This window comes from Copadichromis virginalis, linkage group LG15 (genome assembly GCF_057382275.1).
Source record: "Copadichromis virginalis isolate Kocher_CV1m ecotype Utaka linkage group LG15, C_Virginalis_male_GT1.1, whole genome shotgun sequence".
In the NCBI taxonomy this organism is placed as follows: domain Eukaryota; kingdom Metazoa; phylum Chordata; class Actinopteri; order Cichliformes; family Cichlidae; genus Copadichromis; species Copadichromis virginalis.
The window spans coordinates 29,370,612-29,395,061 of record NC_140632.1 but is presented as its reverse complement, the minus strand read 5'-3'; the positions used below and the strand labels follow the sequence as shown (position 1 = coordinate 29,395,061).

At 43.4% G+C, this 24,450-nt stretch overlaps 1 protein-coding gene across 3 annotated transcripts in view; it reads right to left on the bottom strand.

The window, feature by feature from the left end:
* Positions 1–889: 889 nt before the first annotated feature.
* Positions 890–24,450, bottom strand: part of cnih3 (cornichon family AMPA receptor auxiliary protein 3) — a 149,181-nt gene continuing 125,620 nt past the window's right edge. For all 3 annotated transcript variants that reach the window (XM_085432846.1, XM_085432845.1, XM_085432844.1), the window contains one exon: positions 890–2,456. Coding sequence is in view for 1 of the 3 variants with exons in the window: in XM_085432845.1 (XP_085288971.1) it covers positions 2,429–2,456 (28 nt within the window). In the remaining 2 variants the exon portion in view is untranslated. The remainder of the gene's footprint in view (positions 2,457–24,450) is intronic.

Sequence of the window (24,450 nt, the reverse complement as noted above, 5' to 3'; positions counted from 1 at the left end):
CAGGTGGACGAGAGCCTGGAGAGGTGGAGGTATGCCCTGGAAAGAAGAGGAAAGAAAGTCAGTAGGAGCAAGACAGAATACATGCGTGTGAATGAGAGGGAGACAGGTGTAACAGCAAAGATGCAACGAGTAGAGTCAGTAAAGGTGGATGAGTTGAAGTACCTAGGGTTGACCACCGGACAGGTTAGAAGAGAGGTTAAGACACTGCCTACAGTCTCTGTAGGCAGTGTGAGTGGATGGAGACAAGTGTCAGGGGTGATTGGTGATAGAAGCATAGCAGCAAGAGTGAAAAAGAAGGTTTATAAGATGCTAGTGAGACCTGCTATAATGTATGGGTTGGAGATGGCACTGATGAAATTATGAAATGTTACGATTTTCATTTGAAGTGAACTAAGTGGATGGAGAGGCAGGGCTCAGACGGATTGGACATGTGCAAAGGTGAGATAGTAGATAAAGGATGTTAAATGAGGAGGAAGATTCATAGATTTGTGAAAGATGACATGTGGAGGATTGGTTTGACACAGGAGGTTGCTAGCGACAGGGAGCAAATCATCTGCTGCTTACACACTCGCAGTGGAGGCAGCCAAAATAGGCATGAGATGGTTAAATCCCTCAATGGTTACCAGTGACATATCTAGGGTTATAACTGAGTTTTGGTATAGTCAGAAGGTAAAATGGTATATTTTCATAAACCAGAACAAATCAAGTGAATTTCTCTGTATTATTGTTTTTCTGATAGAAGGTTTTCATTTGGGTGATCAAACTGGGGTGGGATTCCTGTCCCGATGCAACGAGGCTAAATCAATATGCCAAATGTAACATGATGCAGAGAGGATGCCACAGAAATTATGTTTGAAATAATATTTGAAAACACTGAAACATCTTTAGATTTTAAAATACTTTATTTCATAAACAATATCTAAATTCAACTTGGTTGGTCACATACATACAGGTTACGTTAGAAAACGCTTGACTTAGAAGAAGAGAAAACAACAAGAACGGGGCATTCCTATCTGCTCTTTGCTGCTGCCACTTTACAAAGTGAAGCTCATCAAGCAAAGATGGTGGGGAAGGTTTAACGAGTTTCTTAATAGTTAGAAAACTGTGCTACACATGGATGATGCAGGTTCAACCACCTGCCCTGCTGAATTAATTCTGGTGATTCATGACAGCCTCTTCACAACCTCTTGCCAACATCATTTGCTACAGTTGCTTTCATTCGAACCAGGGAGAAAAACCCAATTAATACCAGGCACCTTTCCCATCTTCTGCTTTGTTTGCTCCTGGCATTAGTTACATTGGAAATTTATGTTTAAAATAAAGCATGGAAATGAGCAGTCACAAAATAAATAAATCCAAATGAAAAAAATACAATATTTTGGTCCAAGGTGTAAAGAGAGCTAGAAAAGATTCACATTGTTTCCCTATCTTCAAATAGGGCTGAAAGGTTCTTTACATGTTGGAAGACCGTCACCTGTGTGGATAGACCATAATAAATGTTCTCTAATATAGCCAAATATTGAGCACATTGTGCAAGATTGAAGACACTAATTGTGTAAAGAATGTGTGCTCCTATCAAAGCTTCGCCAGGTTTCAGTTGTTAGCTTGAGTTTTCGAAAAGTTTACACAATAGAACAACACTAGGACGACACTAAGAGGCATTGCTGTAAAGAGAATACGTTTGCTGAAGATCAATTTGAAATGCCTTTGTTTAAAGAATACACCAAAATGCACACATCACAAAAGCCATTCACGTATGTTTGAAAGAAAATCCCACAGGCTACGTACAGACCGCGTGTGCTCCTGCTCAACTCCCCCAAAACCCCACCTGCAAGAACTCATCTCTCTTTTCTGTACAGTGTGATCCGTTCATCTATCCCTCGTCCTGAGCTCACCGGTGAAGCTACAGTTGGTGAGGCATCGAAGAGGAGTGACTGAGGGTTCGGTGAGTTGTGCTGGGCCTGACAGTGCTTCACCATGCTGTGCCTGAGACAAACTGTGCAATACTGTGCTCTTCGTCCTCTGGGCTACCATCGCCGTTACCGTACAGCAAGTACAGTAGCACTCCAGAGGAGGCTGTGGCTGTTTGTGTTTGTGTATGTTTGTATTTGTGTGTGTGGTACAAACATTGGCCAGGCAGTGATTAACTTGGGTCTCGCTATGAGGAGTCAAACTGTAAACAGTAGATTTAGTTTTCAATTTTTATATACAGTTGAGGATAAAGCATGTCCTTTCTTCTTTTGGGTATGAAGCAGAAAACAAGCTTCAACCACGTGTATGTTCGATGTTTGGCTTCACAGCAACAAGGGAAAAAAAGGTTTTTGTTATTCTACTTTGAAATGTATTGTCTTTTAGTGTTCTTTAGTCCTGTCGTATCAAATGCCTCGAAAGGTGTTCCTGTTTCTCCCCAGTTGTTGATAATCAGTTGTTATGAGGTAACCAAGGAGTAGATCATACTGAAACACAAGAGGAAGAAGAAGAGGAAGAAAAAGGACAGGAAGAAATAGGAAGTGAGTCATCATGTTTGTGATTAAACAGGCAGGCAAACAGGAAACTTTCATAAATATTGAAATGATCTAATTTCTTGTTTTGGAATTATTCAGTATTCCAGCATTCCAGTGTGTGAGGGTTTATTAAGCGAGACCACTAATTCTTAATTCTTTTTTCTTACAGCTTACTCTGCTGCTTTTGGATACAATTTGAATTATTTTGGTTGTTTGTCTGAGTTAAGGAGAAAGAGTGTGTTTATTTGTGACCAAAGGTACCTTTTCTAGTCTTCTTTTCAGTTACCTGAACTTTTTTCACCAAAATCTCAAACATCTAAAGAAGACCAACTCAACTGACCATAAATGTTTTATCAATCTCTTAATTTCGTCTTCTGACTTTTGAACGTTTAAGGGCAAAATAACAGTTCTTTTTCAATTTAATGTACACTAAAAAGGACCTAAAAAGATGCAAGTCAATGACAGACTCTTTACTACTGTCTGACTAGCTAATGCCATTAGATGATTTTTGTTGTTTCAATGTTTCTTCCTGAGTTTATGGGCTTAGTCAATCATAGTTGGATAAGGAACGAAACCACTGTCTATTGCTACTGTCTAAATGAGTAGATAGTAGCCTGTGTTTAGCCATGCCTACCCCTCTTGCCACATTTGTTTTTTGTAAACCAAGATACTGATGGTGAAAATGTTAATCATGAAGCTTCAAAATATGACTTCAGAAACTGGATGATGTCACAGTAGCTACGTCCACCTTCTATACTTTCTATGGTTATCAGTCTTTTTATCCACTTTAAGTATGACGTCCTTATTATTTCAACTAAAAAAACTATATAAGGATGACTGTTCTCTCCAGAAAGACTTATGTCCAGGTATTCATACGATGGGGATTTAACAGGTTTAATGGAGTTAGAAAATACCAGCATGGAAAACAGGGTAGACATCTAAAGATCAAGAACAATATTCTGGCTGAAATCTTGAACTTTGGATTAAAACAAAGATGGAAAACTAAATACCAACAATGTTTAGGAGGTTTGTGATTTTGGGCTAGCTGGTATTACATGGGTAGCTACAAAGCTCTGAGTAGGCTAATATAAACAAATACAATTGTGCTTTAGATAACTGGTTATGAAAAAGTCTTGATCTTAAAGGTCCCAGTGAAATTAGACTTTGCCTGAGAGTGGTTGTCTTTTTGAAGTGTTAAATATTTGCTGTCCAGAGACAACGAACCTGAATGCTCTTGTGTACAATGAGTCTCTAAAACTTAGCTCAAAGCTGTGCGATACTTGAATAGTGCTAATAAAAAGCTACACATGGCTAGAATGACAACTGAATACTTTTTGGAGGACCCATTTTCAAAGAAAAATTGACAAATTTAGGAGTTTCTTAAAAAGGCGAAAGCTTTTTGCAGTGTAGGTCCAGGAAATAGGGTTGATATGTCATGACGCAATTAGTAGTGCTAACTGGCCAAAATATATTAGCACTCATCCAAATCCCAGTGAGACCTCCAGTTTGTGTTTCATTAAAATTTGTGCATCGGTTTGAGACCAACACAACACATTTAGTGATAATTAGTGATGTTTAACCTTAATAATGAAATAATAGCAAAAATACATATGTATATTCATGCTATGTAAGAATATCATATTCTGTGGTTTGGGCGTTTTTTTTGTCTTTCAACTACCATCACATAACCTTTAAGAAAAATGGAATTAAAGTATATCTCACAGACAGAAATACAAGAACACATATTTATTTATTTCAAACTGAAAAAAGTAGCTTGTCTTTAAAAGGAGGGGATACATGTTTGACAAAACGCTTCTTGAATGCAGTAATAACATAATGCTTTGCAGTAAATATCACAAATTCACATTTTTAGGTTTTTACCATGACCTAAAAATGTAAAAACAACTATCCTTCCTGGCATGTTTTTTATTATTTCCCAAAAGCCAGCAAAAAAGTTGCCACTGGATGCAAAATAAAAAAACAAAACAAAAACAAAACAGAAGCCAATGAGCATCATGTAATGCAATGAGGATGGGACAAAGAAGCTGTCAAACACACATTTGCAAGAAAGTGGCAAAGTGATTGCACCAAAGTTTTTCTGTAAGTCAGCTAACAACACTGATGAGCTTGTGACCAAATGTAGAGCAGATACAGCACTATGGCCTCATTTGACCACAAAGAAGAAACGCTCTGTTGTGTTTACCTAGAGAAAAGAGAGAGAATAAAGAAGGGCTGAATGACATAACAGCAGCACAAATCACAGATCGGGGGGTTTGACACTTGTCTCATTGAGCTGTGACTTGACAAGAACAGATCAGCACTTTGTTGACAGTAACGAACAACTTGAAACATTTGTGTTCATCTCAGAAGTCTTTGCCAGCTCTCGACACCTCTGTTAATCTCTAGTGGTGAAAAGCAGGCAAGTGTGCTAAATTGACTCATGAATACCCGTGGACAGAGAGAGAAAAAAGTGATTCAGAGAAAACGAGAGACAGGAACAGATATCAAACGTGAAAGGCCTCATTTCTCCTCTTTAATAGTTACCAACTTCCTCCTGTTAAAACCTCTGAGAACTGGCTTCATTATTAATATTTAGACTTTTAGCTCTTTCAATTACAGGTCTTTCCCTTTCACACCCAAAGTAGATGTAAACTGAACATAATGTAAATGATAAAATATGACCTTTTATATTTGTAGCTGCTCACATATGTGTTTTTGGATGATAGATTTACAGTTACATCCCAAATATTTTTTTATACATTTAAATCAATCTGGAAACTCCAGAGCTGAGAAATGAAGCCAATGCTGGAGTGTCAGAAACTGTGTTCCTCTAACAGGTGGGAATCCCCATACGACTACCATGTTAAAATGCCCAGTTTTACAGCATTATATGTTTACAGCCTCGAATACAAAAACTGTTTTGCCCTTTGGAACTATTGTAGACTGGGCGAAAATTTACCCTATATCATTCACTTGGATTCATTTAGGATCAGAATTAAGGGTAGCTGTAGTTTGTAGTGCATTATCACATTATCTTGTGCATTATCACTCGTATTTTCTTTCTCCCATTTTTATTTCTTGCCTCAAAGTTAAAATAAGTTTAATTCCTGGGGGGCAAATCTTCCGTGCTAAAAGTGATTTCACATGAATTTTCACGCATATTCCATGGACGGTCATTACATACCCCCAGTTCCCTGTCCGTGGGCATCCTTCCAGTTTTTGTTCCAGTCATTGTGCTATACACCATCTGGATATAAGTAGCTTACCAAACTTGATAACTAATCACTAAGCATTCTAATCTAATCTAAAAATGGTAACTTTGGATCAAAAAACAACATCAATGTTCAGAAACCAATTGGCTGCTACATCTAACTTTTACATATAGCCTATGGTTTGTGCCTAGAGCAGTGTTTCCCAACCACTGTGCCGAGAAATGATCAGGTGTGCCATGGAAGATTATCTGGTTCCGCTTGATTAGTACTCTAAGCGATCAACGTGAGTAATGGGCAGAACAATTACATTCTCTTCTACTAGGGGGCAGTACTACTAGCTGCTCTAATTAAATTGGTTGCTAACTGCCAGTAAAACAGAAGAAGATGGAAAGAAAATACATAATAGTCATGCTTGTGAGTGAAACAACGCAGCACTTAATAGCAATAGATGAATATTTGAATAAAAAAAAGTAGTCAATCGGACCTGGGTCCTGGAGCAAATTTCGACCCAGATGAAGGCCCTAGTAGGAGTAGTGGTCAGAAGAAAGCAAAAAAGGTATACTGGGGACAAACCGGGCCACTTCTGCTATACCTGGTGGTTTTGTTTGGTGGTGTGCCGTGTGATTTTTCTAATGTGAAATATGGGCCATGATTCCAAAAGTATGGAAAACACTGAGCTAAAGAATAGGAAGAATAATAAGAGTCTAACACTTGCTGTTGGCATATGCTACCGTGCATATGCCAGGAGAGGTGGACTTGTATTATAAATGCCCAATTAATTGGACATTTATAATATAAACTGAATTAGCGGTGAACATGTGCCCTTTGAAAGACGCCTTATTAGACAGGAACAATGTGTGTTAACAAGTTAATGTCCAATTAGTCTGAGTCTAATTAGAGTGTAGAGCAGGTTTGCATATCCTAAGGACAGTTTTATAATAATATTGAAACAGAGATCTCACGCCAAGCTCATTACAAATAGCTGCAATACTTTATTCATATGCACAACATGACTGAACTACTTAACAGGTGACCCCAGAGGTAATTTTTGTAGCAACCTATTATGACCCACAGTTACATTTTACCATTAACTGTTTTAGCAACAAAACACATCTTTTTTCTTGCTGTGAAAATTTAGTGTGACAGGGAAGTCAGTAGATTTAGCTATGTGCCAAGTCAATAAAATGAGGAGGTTGGGATCGATGGATGGCGTCAAGAAAACATCAACAATATGAAAGACCACTTTTTGTTTCACAATTCAAACCAATAATCATTGTTTCTTTGACCTATGACCTTTAACCCTATTGTTCCAACTAGGGCTGTCAGAAAAAAATCCATACTGAGATATTAATCAATACTAAAATTGATTTTTAGTAAAACCATTTTTAAAATATCTTCTTTATTTTAGCATAACTAATACCACAAAAGTTCATTTTTAACTTTTTCATAATGCTTTTCTACTACAAAAATTTCTATGATTTAAATGTGTTATGTATTGTGTTGTTTCATTTCTTTATTAGTTATTACTTATTAGATATTCTGAAGGTAAGATACATTACAGATAAAAATGTCACAGATAATTGATCTAATTTATAATTTTGAAAATTCGTGGAAAATTAACTTATCTTTTTCAAAAAATGGCTTCTTTGCCATTACTTCTCTTGTTGCAGGATGAGGTCAAAAGTTTAGCTGCGATATGAAAAAAAGTACCAATATTAAGTTTGAAATTCTGGTATTGTGACAGCTCTACTACTCTAAGTTTCCTTCTCAACCCTCTCAACATTTCTGCGCACAAAGCCCAAACAAGCCATTATTATAGCATTGTTACATCATAAAGGTTACTTATTTATTTATTTTCCAACAGTAATATATAACTGTTGGTGTATGTGCTTTCATGAGTACACTCTTGTGGGTTCAGTTATAAGGTAAGATCAAGCTAAAAACATGTTTAGGTTACATAGCATGTCATGCCTCTCTCTAGCATAACAGGAGGTCAAAAAGTCGACTGAGAATGGTATCAGTTAGTTTTCAGCAGTCGGTTCTAATGATATTTGCTACCGAATAGCAAAGACATCACAGCAGCAAACATCAAATCAGTTCTAGTCCACTGGCAGGTACAATTCATTGAACATTGTGACATAAATGTGAATTAACATGTTTTGCTTCTGCTTCATTGAAATGTAGTTTGTTTCCCCGACCTCAAATATCACCCCAGTAGCTAACACAGTAAAAAAAAATACAATATGTAGTTTCTGCTCATCTGCAGTCCTGCAGATAATGGAGTGTTACATCATCTGTGGTAAATTTTCAGTATATTCTCTGTATTAAGGGTTAATATAGTAATATAGTAACAGATGTGGGTCCTATAAAACTCCTACAAACCTGCCATTAATTAATCCTTCAATCTTAAATATGATCAACCTATCTCTAATAATCGACTATGTACCACAGGCCTTCAAGCTGGCTGTAGTTAAAGCTTTACTTAAAAAGCCATCTCTAGACCCAGCAGTCTTAGCTAATTACAGGCCAATCTCCAACCTTCCTTTCATATCAAAAATCCTTGAAAGAATAGTTGTCAAACAGCTAACAGATCATCTGCAGAGGAATGGCTTATTTGAAGAGTTTCAGTCAGGTTTCAGAGTTCATCACAGCACAGAAACAGCTTTAGTGAAGGTTACAAATGATCTTCTTATGGCCTCTGACAGTGGACTCATCTCTGTGCTTGTCCTGCTAGACCTTAGTGCAGCGTTCGATACTGTCGACCATAATATCCTATTAGAGCAATTAGAACATGCTGTAGGTATTACAGGTACTGCACTGCAGTGGTTTGTATCATATCTATCTAATAGACTCCAATTTGTGCATGTAAATGGAGAGTCCTCTTCACACACTAAGGTCAATTATGGTGTTCCACAGGGTTCAGTGCTAGGACCAATTCTGTTTACATTATACATGCTTCCCTTACGCAGTATCATTAGAAGACATAGCATACATTTTCACTGCTATGCAGATGACACCCAGTTCTATCTGTCCATGAAGCCAGATGACACACACCAATTAGTTAAACTGCAGGAATGTCTTAAAGACATAAAGACCTGGATGGCCGCTAACTTTCTGCTTCTTAATTCAGATAAAACTGAGGTTATTTTACTTGGCCCTGAAAATCTTAGAAATATGGTATCTATCCAGATTCTTACTCTGGATGGCATTACCTTGGCCTCCAGTAATACTGTGAGGAACCTTGGAGTCATTTTTGACCAAGACATGTCCTTCAATGCACATATTAAACAAATATGTAAGACTGCTTTCTTCCATTTGTGCAACATCTCTAAAATTAGAAATATCCTGTCTCAGAGTGATGCTGAAAAACTAGTTCATGCATTTATTACTTCCAGGCTGGACTACTGTAATTCATTATTATCAGGATGTCCTAAAAACTCCCTAAAAAGCCTTCAGCTAATCCAAAATGCTGCAGCAAGAGTACTGACAGGGACTAGAAAGAGAGACCGAGTCACGTGGTACGCCCGCCCAAGATGGCAGCATAAGTTGGAGGCGCGCACTCCACCCCCCCTAAACCTTGTTAAAAATAAGTTAGAGCCGGTCATTTGTCTTACTTTGGGTCAGCCCTGGCAAATTCTGTGGAAGGAGGCAGAAGAGTCATTACTTTACACGCAACGATCCGACTATGCCGCGAGGGAAAACACACAACACTCAGGCTACTTCGCTAACTACTATGGCGGAGACACCTGATGGTGTGGATGCCAGGTGTCCTTCCCAAGATGGTGTGGCGGCCGAGCTGACTTCTATAAGATCTCTGCTTGAGCAGGTAGCACAAGATATGACGACGGTGAAAGGTGGAATTGAGTCTCTCAAGGAAGCTGGGAATAGCCTAGGCGCGAGGGTGGACGAAACAGAGACAAGAATTTCTCGTTTGGAGGATGAAGAGGCTAAAGCTAGCTCAATAAGTAAGAACTTGAAGATACAGAACCAGCGGCTGCAGGAAAAAGTAACGGTGCTCGAGGGTTTCTCACAGCGCCAGAATATTAGAATATCGGGTATTAGAGACGGAACCGAAGGCCGTAATCTTGAGGATTGCGTGAAGCATCTGTTGTCTGAGGCTCTGGACATTGAGATGGGAGATTACTACGAAATAGATAGAATCCATCGGGTGGGGCCAGCACCTCCGAAGCCAGCTGCAGATTCCAGACCGAGACACATCATTGTTCGCTTCCTATGGGATAAAGCCAAGATGTCCGTACTGGCAGCTGCCAGAAAAAAGAAGCAGATCATTTGGAAAGGCATGAGAGTTTGTTTTTTCCAGGATTATGCACAGGAGGTACAAGAAAAATGCCGGAAGTTTGACGAGGCGCGCCGCTTGCTGCAACAGTGCAATATTGGCTATTCCCTTCGCTTTCCGGCTGTTATGACTTTTTCAGTGGATAACCAGTATCATCAGTTTTCCAACCCAGCAGAGGCTAAGCAATTTCTGAGCGGCCTGGATTCGGCTAACATTCCGGGTGATGTAACTTAAGAGGATTTTATAAGCTAAGGGTTAGTTTACTTCTGTGAGGGTTTTTTTGTTTGGGGGGGGGGGGGGGGGGACGTGAGGAGGGATGCCATTATGGGATTTTTGAGTGCCACGGACCAACGATTTCATGGTGTTTTTTTTTCTTCTCTTTTTCTTTCTTTCTTTTTTTTTTTTTTAACTGTGTTTTGTTTTGTTGTTCATTTTGATGGTATGGTGCCAACTGTCCTGTATAGACCTATTTTTTGGACCACTGGGTTGTCTCATGTAACTGGCTTTAAGATTTGTTATATGGGTAAATGGGATTTTCTTCTGGATAAATCTGTACAATAACTTGGCTCGCGTTGTGTTATGGAGTTATATAAAATAATGTTGTGGAATATAGCGGGTTGTCATAATGTTATTAAAAGGAAGAAAATCCTCACATACTTGAAGCAGAAAAAGACAGACATAGCCCTGATTCAGGAGACCCATCTCGATGAGGCGGAATCATTAAAGCTTAAAAGAGATTGGGTGGCGCAAGTTTATTTTAGTGCATTTTCTGCTAGAAAAAGAGGGGTGGTCATATTGATCAGAAGAAACTTGGATTTTCAGGTTTTTAAGCATTATACAGATTAGGAGGGTAGATGGGTGGTTTTGGATGCATGTTTACAGGGGCGGAAAATGACATTGGTCAACATATATGCTCCCAATTCTCCTCAGCCACAATTTTTTCATGAAGTCTGTAACATTGTGCGGACTATAGGTAATACAAATATTGTAATTGGGGGAGATTTTAACCGGGTCAGGGATGTATTGTTGAATAAATCCTCCTGTACTGGACTAAGTAAGGACTCAGTAAATGTTGCGGTGGACGTGATGTCAGAGGAATTGAGCCTGGTAGATATATGGAGACTTCTTCATCCTCAAGAAAGAGATTATACTTTTTTTTCACATCCTCACTCAACCTACTCCAGGATAGACTATTTCTTGGTGTCCCGTTCTCTGGTAAGTCAAACTATTGGGTCCTCTATTGGTAATATTGCTGTTTCGGATCATGCTCCCATTGACCTTGTTCTTTCTGGTAGTGATAATATTAAACCGTCACCTAGGTGGCGTTTGAATAACTCATTATTGAAGAATAAGGGTCATTGTGAATGTATAAGGGAAATGATAAAGGAGTTTTGGTTGCACAATGAGGGCTCTATTGATGACGTTGGAATGACCTGGGACGCTTTTAAGGCCTATTTGAGGGGGCGCCTTATCCAGTATTGCTCCTTGATTAAAAAAGTTGAGAGGGACAAGCTGATGAAGCTGGAACAGGATATCAAGGAGCTTGAAAAACAACACATGCTGCACCCAGAGAGGGATTTATGGAACAAATTAATTAAATTTAATTTTGAGATGAATAGTATACTAATGACAAGATGGCGGCGCGCACGGGTGCAGCGGCTCTTAGCTCTCCAGTTTGGTGCTCGTTTTTACTTTTAATGTGGATATTTTTGAATGTTTGCAACGCCGCCATCTCTTACAGTCGCCAGAACCTAATTGACCTAGGTTTTAAATATAGTTTGTCTGTTTCTGGCGACTATCAGCGAACACACAACATCCTGGTGGAGATAGCGAGACCGCCAGGGTAACCGTGGATGGTCTGCCCGCCCAGCAAGCGTAGAAGGCGACGGAGGGAAAGAAAGCAGAAGAGGGGATGCCGGTCGGGCTCAGACGCTAGGCTACGCAAACATCCACACCGGCCAGCACTTCCGAGCCTTTTCCTATCGAACGCCAGATCCATCACCCACAAACTTGACGAATTGGAGCTACAGATAGCCAACACAAGCTTTGCACGTAACTGCAGCATTATTCTTATTACAGAGACGTGGCTTCACCCGCTGATTCCCGACGCTGCAGTCGAGTTAGCAGGCCGCACGCTACACCGGCATGACAGAAACAGCAACTCAGGTAAAAGCAGAGGAGGGGGGCTATGTGTTTACGTGCATAACGAGTGGTGTTGTAACAGCAGGATCATTCACACACACTGTTCTCCTGATTTGGAGGTTCTGGCAGTCTCGTGCAGACCTTTTTACATCCCGAGGGAGTTTACAGTAGTTATTGTGATAGCTGTTTATATACCGCCGGATGCCAACGTTAGCACGGCTCTCAGCCTCTTGCTCAACACCATAAACAAACAACAGCTTGCCCACCCCGATGGGGTTTTTATTGTCGCCGGCGACTTTAACAAAGCGTGCCTAAAGACTGTGCTTCCTAAATTTGTCCAGTTTGTGGACTTTGCTACGAGAGGAGAACACACTTTGGACCATGTCTATTCAAACATCAGGCATGCTTTCAGAGCGACACCCCTCCCCCACCTGGCTGGATCTGACCACCTCTGCATGTCCCTCACCCCCACCTACACCCCCCTGCTGAGAAAAACAAAGCCCCAGACAAAGACAATAAAAACCTGGCCTGAAGGAGCCCTTTCTCAACTGCAGGACTGCTTCTCAACAACTGTATGGGATTTATTCTCCAGCCACAACCTCCAGGAGTACACGGACACTGTACTCTCGTACATCAGGAACTGTGTTGACAATGTCACCGTCAACAAAAGGGTCAGGGTGTTTCCAAATCAAAAACCCTGGATGAATAGCGAAGTGCAATCCCTCCTAAAAAGCCGCAACACTGCCTTCAAGTCAGGGGACAGGGCTGCGTATAGGGCGGCCAGGGCAGACCTGAGTAGAGGCATCAGGAAAGCTAAGGCTGCCTATAGGAGGAGGATTGAAGATCACTTTGCTGACAACGACCCCAGAAAAATGTGGCAGGGGATCAATCACATTACCAACTACAGAAGCAATAACCAGGCAACATCTAGGACTGATGCCTCACTGGCTGAGGATCTAAACCGTTTCTTCGCCCGCTTTGAGACGACCAAGCCCTCAGCTGCCACACCACTTCCACCCGCCCCCAGCACTGGCACACTAACACTTAGGGAGCACCAAGTGAGGTGTGTTCTAAGGTCAGTGAATCCCAGGAAGGCGGCAGGTCCTGATGGAATACATGGAAAGGTTCTCAGAGCATGTGCTGACGAACTGACCGGAGTCTTCACTAAAATATTCAACCTTTCCTTGTCATCAAACACCGTCCCGCCCTGCCTCAAAACCTCCACCATCATCCCCATCGCCAAGAAGACAGTTGTGGCCAGCCCAAATGACTACAGGCCTGTTGCACTTACGCCTGTAGTGATGAAGTGCTTTGAGAGACTGGTCTGTCAGCACATCAGGGCCGGTCTGCCTCCCACTCTGGACCCCCACCAATTTACCTACAGGACAAATCGTTCCACCGAGGACGCTATCACCATAGTGCTCCACACTGCGCTGAGTCACCTGGAGCACCGAGGAAGCTATGTGAGAATGCTCTTTCTGGACTTCAGCTCAGCATTCAATCATATCATCCCGGAGATCCTGGTCCAGAAACTGTCTCACCTGGGACTCTCCACCCCCATCTGCCTCTGGATCAAGGACTTCCTGACAAATAGACCACAGTCTGTCAGACTCGGCCCCCACCGGTCCAGCACCATCACACTCAGCACCGGGTCTCCACAAGGATGTGTTTTGAGTCCCCTCCTGTTTACGCTCTACACATCCGACTGCTCCCCTACCCATCTCTCAAACACCATCATAAAGTTGGCGGATGACACCACAGTGGTTGGACTCATCTCAAGGGGGGGATGAGTCGGACTACAGAGATGAGGTCAACAGACTGACTGAGTGGTGTTCAGTTAACAACCTCCAACTGAACACCACGAAAACTAAAGAACTTATCTTGGACTTCAGGAAGGGCAGAGCAGACCCGGCCCCACTTTACATTCACGGGAGCTGTGTGGAGAGGGTACACTCCATGAGGTTTCTGGGCGTGCAGATATCTGATGACCTCTCCTGGACTGCAAATACTACAGCGGTGGTTAAAAAGGCCCAGCAGCGTCTCCACTTTCTGAGAGTGCTCAGGAGGAACAACCTGGAGGAGAGGCTGCTGGTGACATTTTACAGAGCCACCATAGAGAGCATCCTAACGTACGGCATAACAACATGGTATGCAGGGTGCTCAGCTGCAGACAGGAAAGTACTGCAGAGGGTAATCAACACAGCCCAGAAGATCACTGGCTGCTCTCTGCCCAGCCTGGAGGTCACTGCAAACTCTCGGTACCTCAGCAGAGCTGGCAATATCATCAAGGACCACTCTCACCCCAGCAACCAGCTGTTTGAACTATTACCGTCAGGCCGACGGTACAGGTCACATAAAACCAGGACAAACAGATTCAGGGATAGCTTCTTTCCCAGAGCTATCACCGTAGTAAATAAGCACAAAAACAATTGAACCTATTCCATACCGTCACTGTCATTATATTATGCTGCTATTCATACTGTCATTATATTAATGCTGCTATCCTGTATATATTGTACATACTATTGTTTGAGTACTTACGATTGTTTTTTTTGTACTTTTTATATTTTACATTTATATTTATTATTGAAACTTGCACCAAGGGAGTGGCACTCCAATTTCGTTGTACTCTGTACAATGACAATAAAGGCTATTCTATTCTATTCTATTTTATACTGGAGAAAAAAGCGGAATATGCAATGTTTTGTCTAAATCAGAAGTATTTTGAACAAGGGGAGAGAACAGGTAAAATGTTGGCACACAGGGTTAAGCAGATAAAATCTAGCAACCTTATACCATCTATTTTTGTTCCTAGTAATAATAATAAGTTGACCACCAGTAAAAAAGAAATTAATGATACTTTTACTAAATTTTATCAGGAGCTTTACACCTCTAATGGATTGGTGGAGGAACAGAGGCTGTCAGATTTCTTCTCTTCTATTTAATCGGTCCAAATTATATGCTGCTAAAGAGAGTGGCGGGTTGGCATTGTCCAAGATGGTCTGGTATCATTATGCTTTCTCCCTCTCCATCATGGGTTGCGATTGAGGAAAGTCTTGTGGCTCCTTCGTCTTTAGAGGCCTTCCTTACTCAGAAGGGAAGACCAGTACCGTTTAAAAATCCAGTATTGGCTTTCATGCAAGAGACCTGGTTTAGAGCTCACCAATATACCAACATTAGCCCTTATCTTACCGCTAGAGCCTCTATCTGGTATAATAAGAAAATATTAATTGGTAAGAAACCGGTCTGGTGGGAGGCTTGGGCTAGGACAGGTATCAATCAGGTGGGGGATTTATTTGGGCAGACTGGCATGAAATCGTTTGCAGAAATCAGACGAGAATTTAATCTGGATCCAAGGGAAATTTGGAGGTTTTTTCAAATAAGACACTGTATTAAAACCATTTTGAATAATAATCCAGACCCTCCATCTAGTATTCAGAAGATGTTTGCAGCCCCTGGCATTAATAGAATCAGGGCATCCAAATTCTATGGGATCTTCAGAGAGGCACACTCTCCCAATTTGGGGGGACTGAGGCAGTGTTGGGAGAAGGATCTGGGTATCCAGATTTTAGAGGACAGTTGGAAGACGCTGGTTTCATCATGGTATGTTTGCTCACCTGAAACACAGTCTCAACTTATCCAGTACAAGTTGCTTCACAGAAATTACTGTACTCCCAGTAAATTAGTCAGGCTGAAGCTTGTGGATAATGACACCTGTTGGAAATGTCAGGAGGAAGCTGGGACTCTAGTTCATATGTTGTACACATGTCGGAAAAATGATTATTTGTGGGACGGGATCATTAACTTGGTGAATGATATTTTTAAACTTAATCTTTCTAAATCTCCAGCTGTATGTGTCCTGGGCCTGCTACCTGACAATAATATCCTTTCAAAAAAACAGAGACTGTGGATGCGTCTGGCTTTCATAACAGGATGCAGGATAATACTGAGGCACTGGAAGTCATCCAGCCCCTGTTCTCTCAGGGAATGGACTGAACAAATGTCTAAGATGGCATCATATGAACGGGTTATATACAGAATTAAGGGGAGAGAAGATATTTTTGAGCAGGTCTGGGGTCCTTTTTTGTTGTACATCGACAATGTCTCCTAGATATTGTGATAAATGTTCTTTTGGGGGGGGGGTTTCATGTGTCGTTGGTATTTTTGTTGTCTTTTTTTTTTTTTACTTTGAAAGTCAGTAGAGGGAAGAAATTGTCTAATGTCATCAGTGGTCAAGGTTATGTTTTGTTTTTAGGCACCCGGGTGTTTTGCCCCCATTGCTTTTGTTTTTGCTGATGTTTCCCAGGAGGCGGTATATTATTTTGTTTCTCCTGGTGTTGTTTGTTTTTTTTGTTTGTTTTTTTGTCTGTTTGTCTTAGTTATTGTTAGTCCTTATTTGTTGGTTGTTGTTAAGGAACGGACAGAGAACTGACAGTATGATTATTCTAGTTGTATATTTGTTAATGTTTCTGTCCATCCAAAATATGAATTAAAAAAAAAGAAAAAAAAAAGAAAGAGAGAGCATATTTCTCCTGTGTCGGCTTCCCTTCATTGGCTCCCTGTTACATCCAGAATTGAATTCAAAATCCTGCTCCTCACATACAAGGTCTTAAATAATCAGGCCCCATCTTATCTTAAGAACCTTGTGGTATCATATCACCCTATTAGAGCACTTCGCTCTCGCAATGCAGGCCTACTTGTTGTTCCTAGAGTATTTAAAAGTAGAATGGGTTTGGGGAGCAGTGGAGAAAGTAGGGTCGCGGAAACAGGTACAAGCTGCACAGATCTGGTTTCAGGCTGTTTCACTTTCAATTCAACCTCATGAATTCTTTATGCAGACCATCACTATAGTTATATAACATTAGAGTTTACTCTTTGAATTTGTTATTTTTAATCATTAAAACAAAGCTGAAGTGTGATTTCTGTTGCAAGGGCCATCCTTTCAACGGGCCACATTGACCTTCCAGTCATCAGCTTTAGCGCTACAGTACTACAAGTATGTAGCAAGAGCTCTAAATGGAAAAAAAATGAAGCTTTATTTGATAAAATTCTCAGACATGAGGAGGAGAGGAGGTAAGTGACGGAAGTGACGGACAAGGTAAGCGACTCATGTTGTAACTGACGTCAGACGCCGGAGATTTTGGCGGAAAATTAAAGCAAATGGTAGTTTAGATTTGAACAAATTCATTTAAGCTTCAGCATTACCAAATACACTTATCAATTGTCTTATAACTAACACTATTTGTCTAAATAATCTCCAACACCCTGGAGAACAACGGGGAGAGTTTAGAGACTCTCCAAGATTATATTGATCAGTGCTTTCAGGATCTCGTGATGAAGAAGACCCCGTGTGCAGCTTCCCCGGCCAAACCTGAGACGCCGTCGTCGAAAAGACAACGCCCGGCAGATTCCCCCGGCTCAACATCGCCAGCCGGCAAAGATATTGCCGACATATTGGAGTCAATCGACAAGCGATTGTCCAGTTTCGACGCAAGGCTGTCCTTGGTGGAGATTCTTCACTGAGAATTTAAATGCTTGCGAGAATCCCTGGAGTACAGCCAGCAGCAGGTGGAAACGCTTGCTGCTGAAAATGCCACGCTAAGGGAGTCGGTGAAATGTCTCACAGATAATGTTACCCAGCTCAATAGAGAAAATAAAAAAATAAAAGAAACAGTTATCGATCTACAAGCTCGTAGCATGCGTGATAATCTTGTATTTTCTGGTATTCCAGAAGCCGCTGGAGAGGACGCGGAGACCACGGTAAAAAGCTTCATCAAAACCCACCTGAAGCTGCCGGAGGACACTGTGAAGAACATCGTCTTCGATCGGGTACATCGCCTCGGCCCCATTCGGGCTACGGCCGGGAGACCACGTCCTATCGTGGCCAAATTCGGCCACTTCAAACAAAAGCAACACGTGAAAAGCCGCGGCAGGGAATTAAAAGGAACGGACTTCAGCGTGAACGACCAGTTCCCCAAAGAGATCTTGGAACGACGCAGGGTCCTCTTCCCAATCCGACGCTGCTTCATCCAGAAGGGCTCCCGCGCTGTCATCGCTGTGGACCGGCTGTACGTGGACGGACAGCTCCACCGAGACCCCAACATCACTCCGTGGCTGTATTAACCTCACACCAGATAAGAATCAGCTACACCATTTCCCTATCCACACACACTAACTTGCATTAACATCTGTTTAACTTACCAGTATCAAATCGCATCTTAAAGTGTGATTCCATAGCAGAATCAACACTGTCACTCTCCGTCAGTGATTTAATTGGAATGTTTACGTTTTGTTTTGTTTTTTTTCTTCTCGTTTTTTTTTCTCCTCTCTCCCCCCCCCCCCCCCCCTCTCTTGGTTTTATGCTGCTCACCCCTGTCCTTGGTTTCTTTCTTTATTCCTTTCACTGCCTCGATCACCTGCTTCGACACTCATCCACAAACATCCTTTATTTCGACACATACGCACCATGCGCTCAACGGCAGCACATTTACATCAGTCAGACAGCGCACACAGTCGTTTAGGATACACACACTTAAGCCAAGCCTACTCATATTAGTAACTATGCATACACAAAGTCAGACCCACGGAGCATCTCGCCACACATTTTTTCTCTCTCTCCTTCTCTTTATTTATGAACAAGTGACGTATTCTCTCCACCTGGCTAAGCGACGCACACAGCATACATCCCTAGTTATACACAAACATCTATGGGTACACTGAGGTTCATTACATGGAATATAAATGGAGCTGGCTCCAGAGTAAAGAGGTTAAAAATATTTAACCAACTCAAAAAACTACAGGCAGATGTTGTCCTTTTACAAGAGACCCACAGACCTCTTAGAGGTTCGAATGAACTTAAAACACCTGAGTTTCCTAATGTGTTCTCAGCTTGTTATAATTCTAGACAAAGGGGAGTAGCAATTTTAATACATAAAAATATTAATTTCACAGTACTCGATACAGTTATAGATCCAGAGGGCAGATTCTTAATCATTAAACTATCTATACTTGATAAAAAAGCTATGTATTGCAAGTGTATATGGTCCAAATGTTGATGATCCCTCATTCTTTCACGGTTTTTTCAGTGCACTCTCTGAACACTTAGATGGCACACTTGTTCTTGGAGGCGACCTCAACCTTGGACTAAATGAAGACATGGATAGGCTCAATACAGCGGGAACTCAGCGTAATTGGCAGTCCACAAATATAATCAAACAGTATATGAGCGACTTTGGTCTTTGCGATGCATGGCGCTCCCTTCACCCCACCAGTAAGGAATATACTTTTTTCTCACATGTCCGTCACTCCTACTCTCGTCTGGATTATTTTTTGGTCAGCAGCTCACTGCTGAACGACATTTCAGACACTGAGATTCATCCTATAGTTGTCAGCGATCATGGTCCTGTATCTTTAACACTAATGCACAAGAATAATACTACGCCAAGAAAAAACTGGAGATTTAATATATCACTACTTAAAGATGAAGACTTTATTAAATATTTTAAAAAAGAGTGTACTTCATATTTGGACTATAATGACACTCCCGAAACATCAGCTTCTGTTCTATGGGAAGCAGGGAAAGCTGTGATGAGAGGTAAAATAATTTCTTTCTCATCACATAAAAAGAAAAAAGAAAACAAAAATATTCAGGAATTAGAAAAAAACATCAAATCACTAGAAGAAGCCTACGCGTCCCGCCAAGATCAGGAAACATTGAACAAAATACGCAAAACAAAACTAGAATTAAATGAGATAATTGATAAAAAAACAAAATTCTTAGTACAAAGACTACGCCTACAAAATTATGAACATGGTAATAAATCCGGTCAATTTCTAGCAAACCAGCTAAAAATAAATAGAGAAAAAAAAACTATATGTGCTGTTCAAGATTCATCTGGGAACACAATATATGATCCGATACAAATAAACAACATTTTCAGGGATTTCTATAAAACGTTGTATTCACCACAAATAAACCCATCTAAAAAAGAAATTGACCAGTTTTTGGACAACATAACTCTTCCAAAATTATTGGACACTCAAGCAATGGCACTGGATTCACCACTGACACCAGGTGAACTCCAAGAAGCCCTGATAAGTATGCCCAATAATAAGGCTCCAGGTCCAGACGGCTTTCCTGCAGAATTCTACAAAGAATTCTGGTCGATTCTAGCACCAGTTTTCTACAGAACGTTGGTGGAAATTAAAGAAAAGGGCAGACTTCCATCAAATATGAATTCTGCAAACATTAATCTCCTGCTAAAACCAGGCAAAGACCCTGTATATCCCTCAAGCTATCGTCCAATATCCCTTATAAACGTAGACCTTAAAATAATCTGCAAAGCTCTCTCAAAGAGACTGGAGAAAATAACCCCCCTCTTAATTCATCCTGACCAAACTGGTTTCATAAAAGGTAGGCACTCATCAACAAATACATGTAGATTACTTAATTTGATAGACTACTCATACAGTAAAAACCTAGAAACTACAATATTCTCTTTAGACGCAGAAAAAGCATTCGACAGAGTTAACTGGAAATTTCTATTTGCAACTTTACACAAATTTGGTTTTGGATCCTCTTTCATAAACTGGTTAAAAATATTATATAATTCCCCAACAGCTTGTGTTAGAACAAATGACCAGACATCCTCCAGCTTCTGTCTCTTGAGGGGCACCAGGCAGGGATGCCCACTCTCCCCTTCACTGTTTGCAATTTTTATTGAACCACTAGCAGCAGCAATTAGACAGAATTCAGTAATTAAGGGCATAAAATGCAAGAACGTGGAACATAAAATCAGCCTTTATGCGGATGATGTGTTACTCTTTCTCCAAAATTCACAAACCAATATCTCTGGGGTGATTGAATTGATAAACTCTTTTGCAAGAATATCAGATTACTCAATTAACTGGTCAAAATCTACAGTTCTACCGATTAATTGCTCCCTCCATAATTCCTCTTCTACACCACTGCAATCGGGAAATATAAAATATTTAGGTATTAATGTTTCTCCCAAGCTTGCAGATCTAACTAAATTAAACCATATGTCATGGTCCTGAGTCTGAGGACTCAGTGTTTTGTGTTTCCTTATGCTTTTGTTCATTCCGAGTGTGTATTCTGTTGTGATTTTGCCATTTGTTAGGTTTCTGTTCTTTGCCTGCCTGCTCCCACTTCTCTGTGTTCCCTCTGTCTGTCCATGGTGTTATTGTGTCTGCTCATGAGTCTGCCTGTCATGTTCAGTGTCCTGTCTGATTCTGTGTCAGTTTCCTGTTTTATTCTGAAAGTTCATGTCTCATGTCAGTGTGTTCAGTTTTACCTCTCCCCTGTCTCGTTAGCCTTATTGCTCCCAGCGGTGTCTCCCTCCTGTGGCCCATTCCCTGATTACTCCCCGTGTACTTAAGCCCTGTGTTTTCCTGTGCTCTCTGTGACGTCGTCCCTCATGCTGCGTGGATTTCCCTGTGTCTCTCTCCCCGAGTGTTAGTTTACTTTTCCCAGTTTAAGTTTTGTATTTCCTATGTCCTGCCTCTTCAGCAATAAAGCTGCCTTTTTGAGTTCATTCCCTCGTGCCTGTGAGTCCTGCATTTTGGGTCCTCCTCCTGCCTGCCACACAGCGTTCCATGACAGTACGACGTCACCAGATATGGACCCAGCAGCACTCAACCCACCTGAAGAACTGCGTCTGGACATTATCTACTCCGTGGAAAGACTCCTGCATCTGTGGCTCGAACATGAGGGAAAGGAATTTCGCCGTGCTGTGGAAACCAAACTACAGCGTTTAATCTCTGGTCTTCCCTGGCTACTCAGTGCGCTCCACCCACTCGAACAGGATTTAATCCGCAACGAGCTCCACCTTCATCCCCCAGCTGCTACTACCCACCTGCCTGAAGGGCCGGATGTGGAGCCGCTCGGCCCGTCAGAGCCATCATCAAAAAAGAAACGGCATTCACGCCGCCGACGCGCCACCCCACAGCCGGACATTCGGCCTTCTAATTCACCTGCTGTGCTACCAGAAGCTCCGTTAGCTCCCTCGCAGCCCTTCACAGCCCCGTTAGCTCCCTCGCAGCCCTTCACAGCCCCGTTAGCTCCCTCGCAGCCCTTCACAGCCCCGTTAGCTCCCTCGCAGCCCTTCACAGCCCCGTTAGCTCCCTCGCAGCCCTTCACAGCCCCGTTAGCTCCCTCGCAGCCCTTCACAGCCCCGTTAGCTCCCTCGCAGCCCCCCTCAGTTCAGTTAGCTCCCTCGCAGCCCCCCTCAGTTCAGTTAGCTCCCTCGCAGCCCCCCTCAGTTCAGTTAGCTCCCTCGCAGCCCCCCTCAGTTCAGTTAGCTCCCTCGCAGCCACCCTCAGTTCAGTTAGCTCCCTCGCAGCCACCCTCAGTTCAGTTAGCTCCCTCGCAGCCACCCTCAGTTCAGTTAGCTCCCTCGCTAGCTCAGCCATTAACTCCACCACAAGCTCCATTTTCACCTCTACCATCGCTTCAGTCATCAGTTCGGTCTGCCACTCAGTCGCCCTTAGCTCCATCATCCACACTACCACCTGTTTCTCTTCCACCACAACCGTCACTACACCCAGCCACTCAGGCTGCTACTCAGTCCGTCATTCAACCCATAGCCCTGCCGTTACCATACCCTGTAGCTGAGCCACTAGCCGTCCGACCCACAGCCACTTCAGCCACTCCTTCACCCGTTACACCTCCACTACAACCATCACTGCAGTCTCCAGTGTCCCCAGTGCAGTCTCCAGTGTCCCCAGTGCAGTCTCCAGTGTCCCCAGTGCAGTCTCCAGTGTCCCCAGTGCAGTCTCCAGTGTCCCCAGTGCAGTCTCCAGTGTCCCCAGTGCAGTCTCCTGCAGCCCTGCTTTCCCCAGTGCAGTCTCCTTTAGCGCAGTCACCCACTCAACCACCAGCACCACAACCGTCACTACCTCTAGTTCATTCCCCTGTGAAGTCATTAACTCCACCACCTACTCCACTCTCACCACCACCGGTACTACAGACATCAGCTCAGGTCCCCGAGTGTCCAGCAGCTCAGGTCCCCGAGTGTCCAGCAGCTCAGGTCCCCGAGTGTCCAGCAGCTCAGGTCCCCGAGTGTCCAGCAGCTCAGGTCCCCGAGTGTCCAGCAGCTCAGGTCCCCGAGTGTCCAGCAGCTCAGCTCGCACCTGAACCTTTGGCCCAGTTCCCCGTAGCAGTGCGGTTTTCTAGCCAGCTTAACGTTGAGCCCGGGGTCCCAATCCTCTCTGGCTCTACTTCAGCTCCTGCGGGAACCTCGGATGAGCTCATCCAGGACTCCGCGGCTCCCACGCCGCCATCTACCTCGTCCGCTGGGGGTTCCAGTGAGCCCGGCCAGCGCCTCCCTGTCTCCGCTGGAGGGTCCGAGGGGCCCGTTCAGCCTCCTGTCTCCGCTGGAGGGTCCGAGGGGCCCGTTCAGCCTCCTGTCTCCGCTGGAGGGTCCGAGGGGCCCGTTCAGCCTCCTGTCTCCGCTGGAGGGTCCGAGGGGCCCGTTCAGCCTCACGCCGCATCCGCTGGAGGGTCCGAGGGGCCCGTTCAGCCTCACGCCGCATCCGCTGGAGGGCCCGAGGAGCCTGTCCAGCCGCCATCTGCGACCGCCTCGACCTCGCCCGGCCCGGCCTCAGCCTCTGCAACCTCGCCCGGCCCGGCCTCAGCCTCTGCAACCTCGCCCGGCCCGGCCTCAGAGCCTTCGTCTGCTGCAGCCTCCTCAGAGCCTTCGTCTGCTGCAGCCTCAGCCTGTGCTTCGCCTGGTCCCGCCTTGACTGGTCCCGTCTCGACTGGTCCTGTGCCCACCGGGCCTCGGCCAGTACGCCTGACACTGGAGAGCCGCCGCCGCTGCCTTCCGCACGGCCGGCCCCCGGACCGTCATCGCCTGAGTGGCCGCCGTCGCCTTCCGCACGGCCGGCCCCCGGACCGTCATCGCCTGAGTGGCCGCCGTCGCCTTCCGCACGGTCGGCCCCCGGACCAGCGCTGTCATCGTCGCCGCCGCCTCCCGCGCGGCCGGCCTCCTGAACCGTTTCCACGTCGCCGCCGTTGCCTTGCGCACGGTCGGCCTCCTGAACCGTTTCCACGTCTCCGCCGTTGCCTTCCGCATGGTCGGCCCCCTGAACTGCTCTGTGTTTGGGTTATTTTCTTGGGCTCCGGTGTTTGCTGTGCTCTTCTTTTGTTTTCTGTTCCGGGCCCTCCGTCCTGGGCCCCCGCCGCCCGCCCTGGGTTGTTTTCTGTTTGGTTTTGTTTTTCTGTGTTTGGGCTGTCTGGAGCCAGCCCTTGAGGGGGGGGTACTGTCATGGTCCT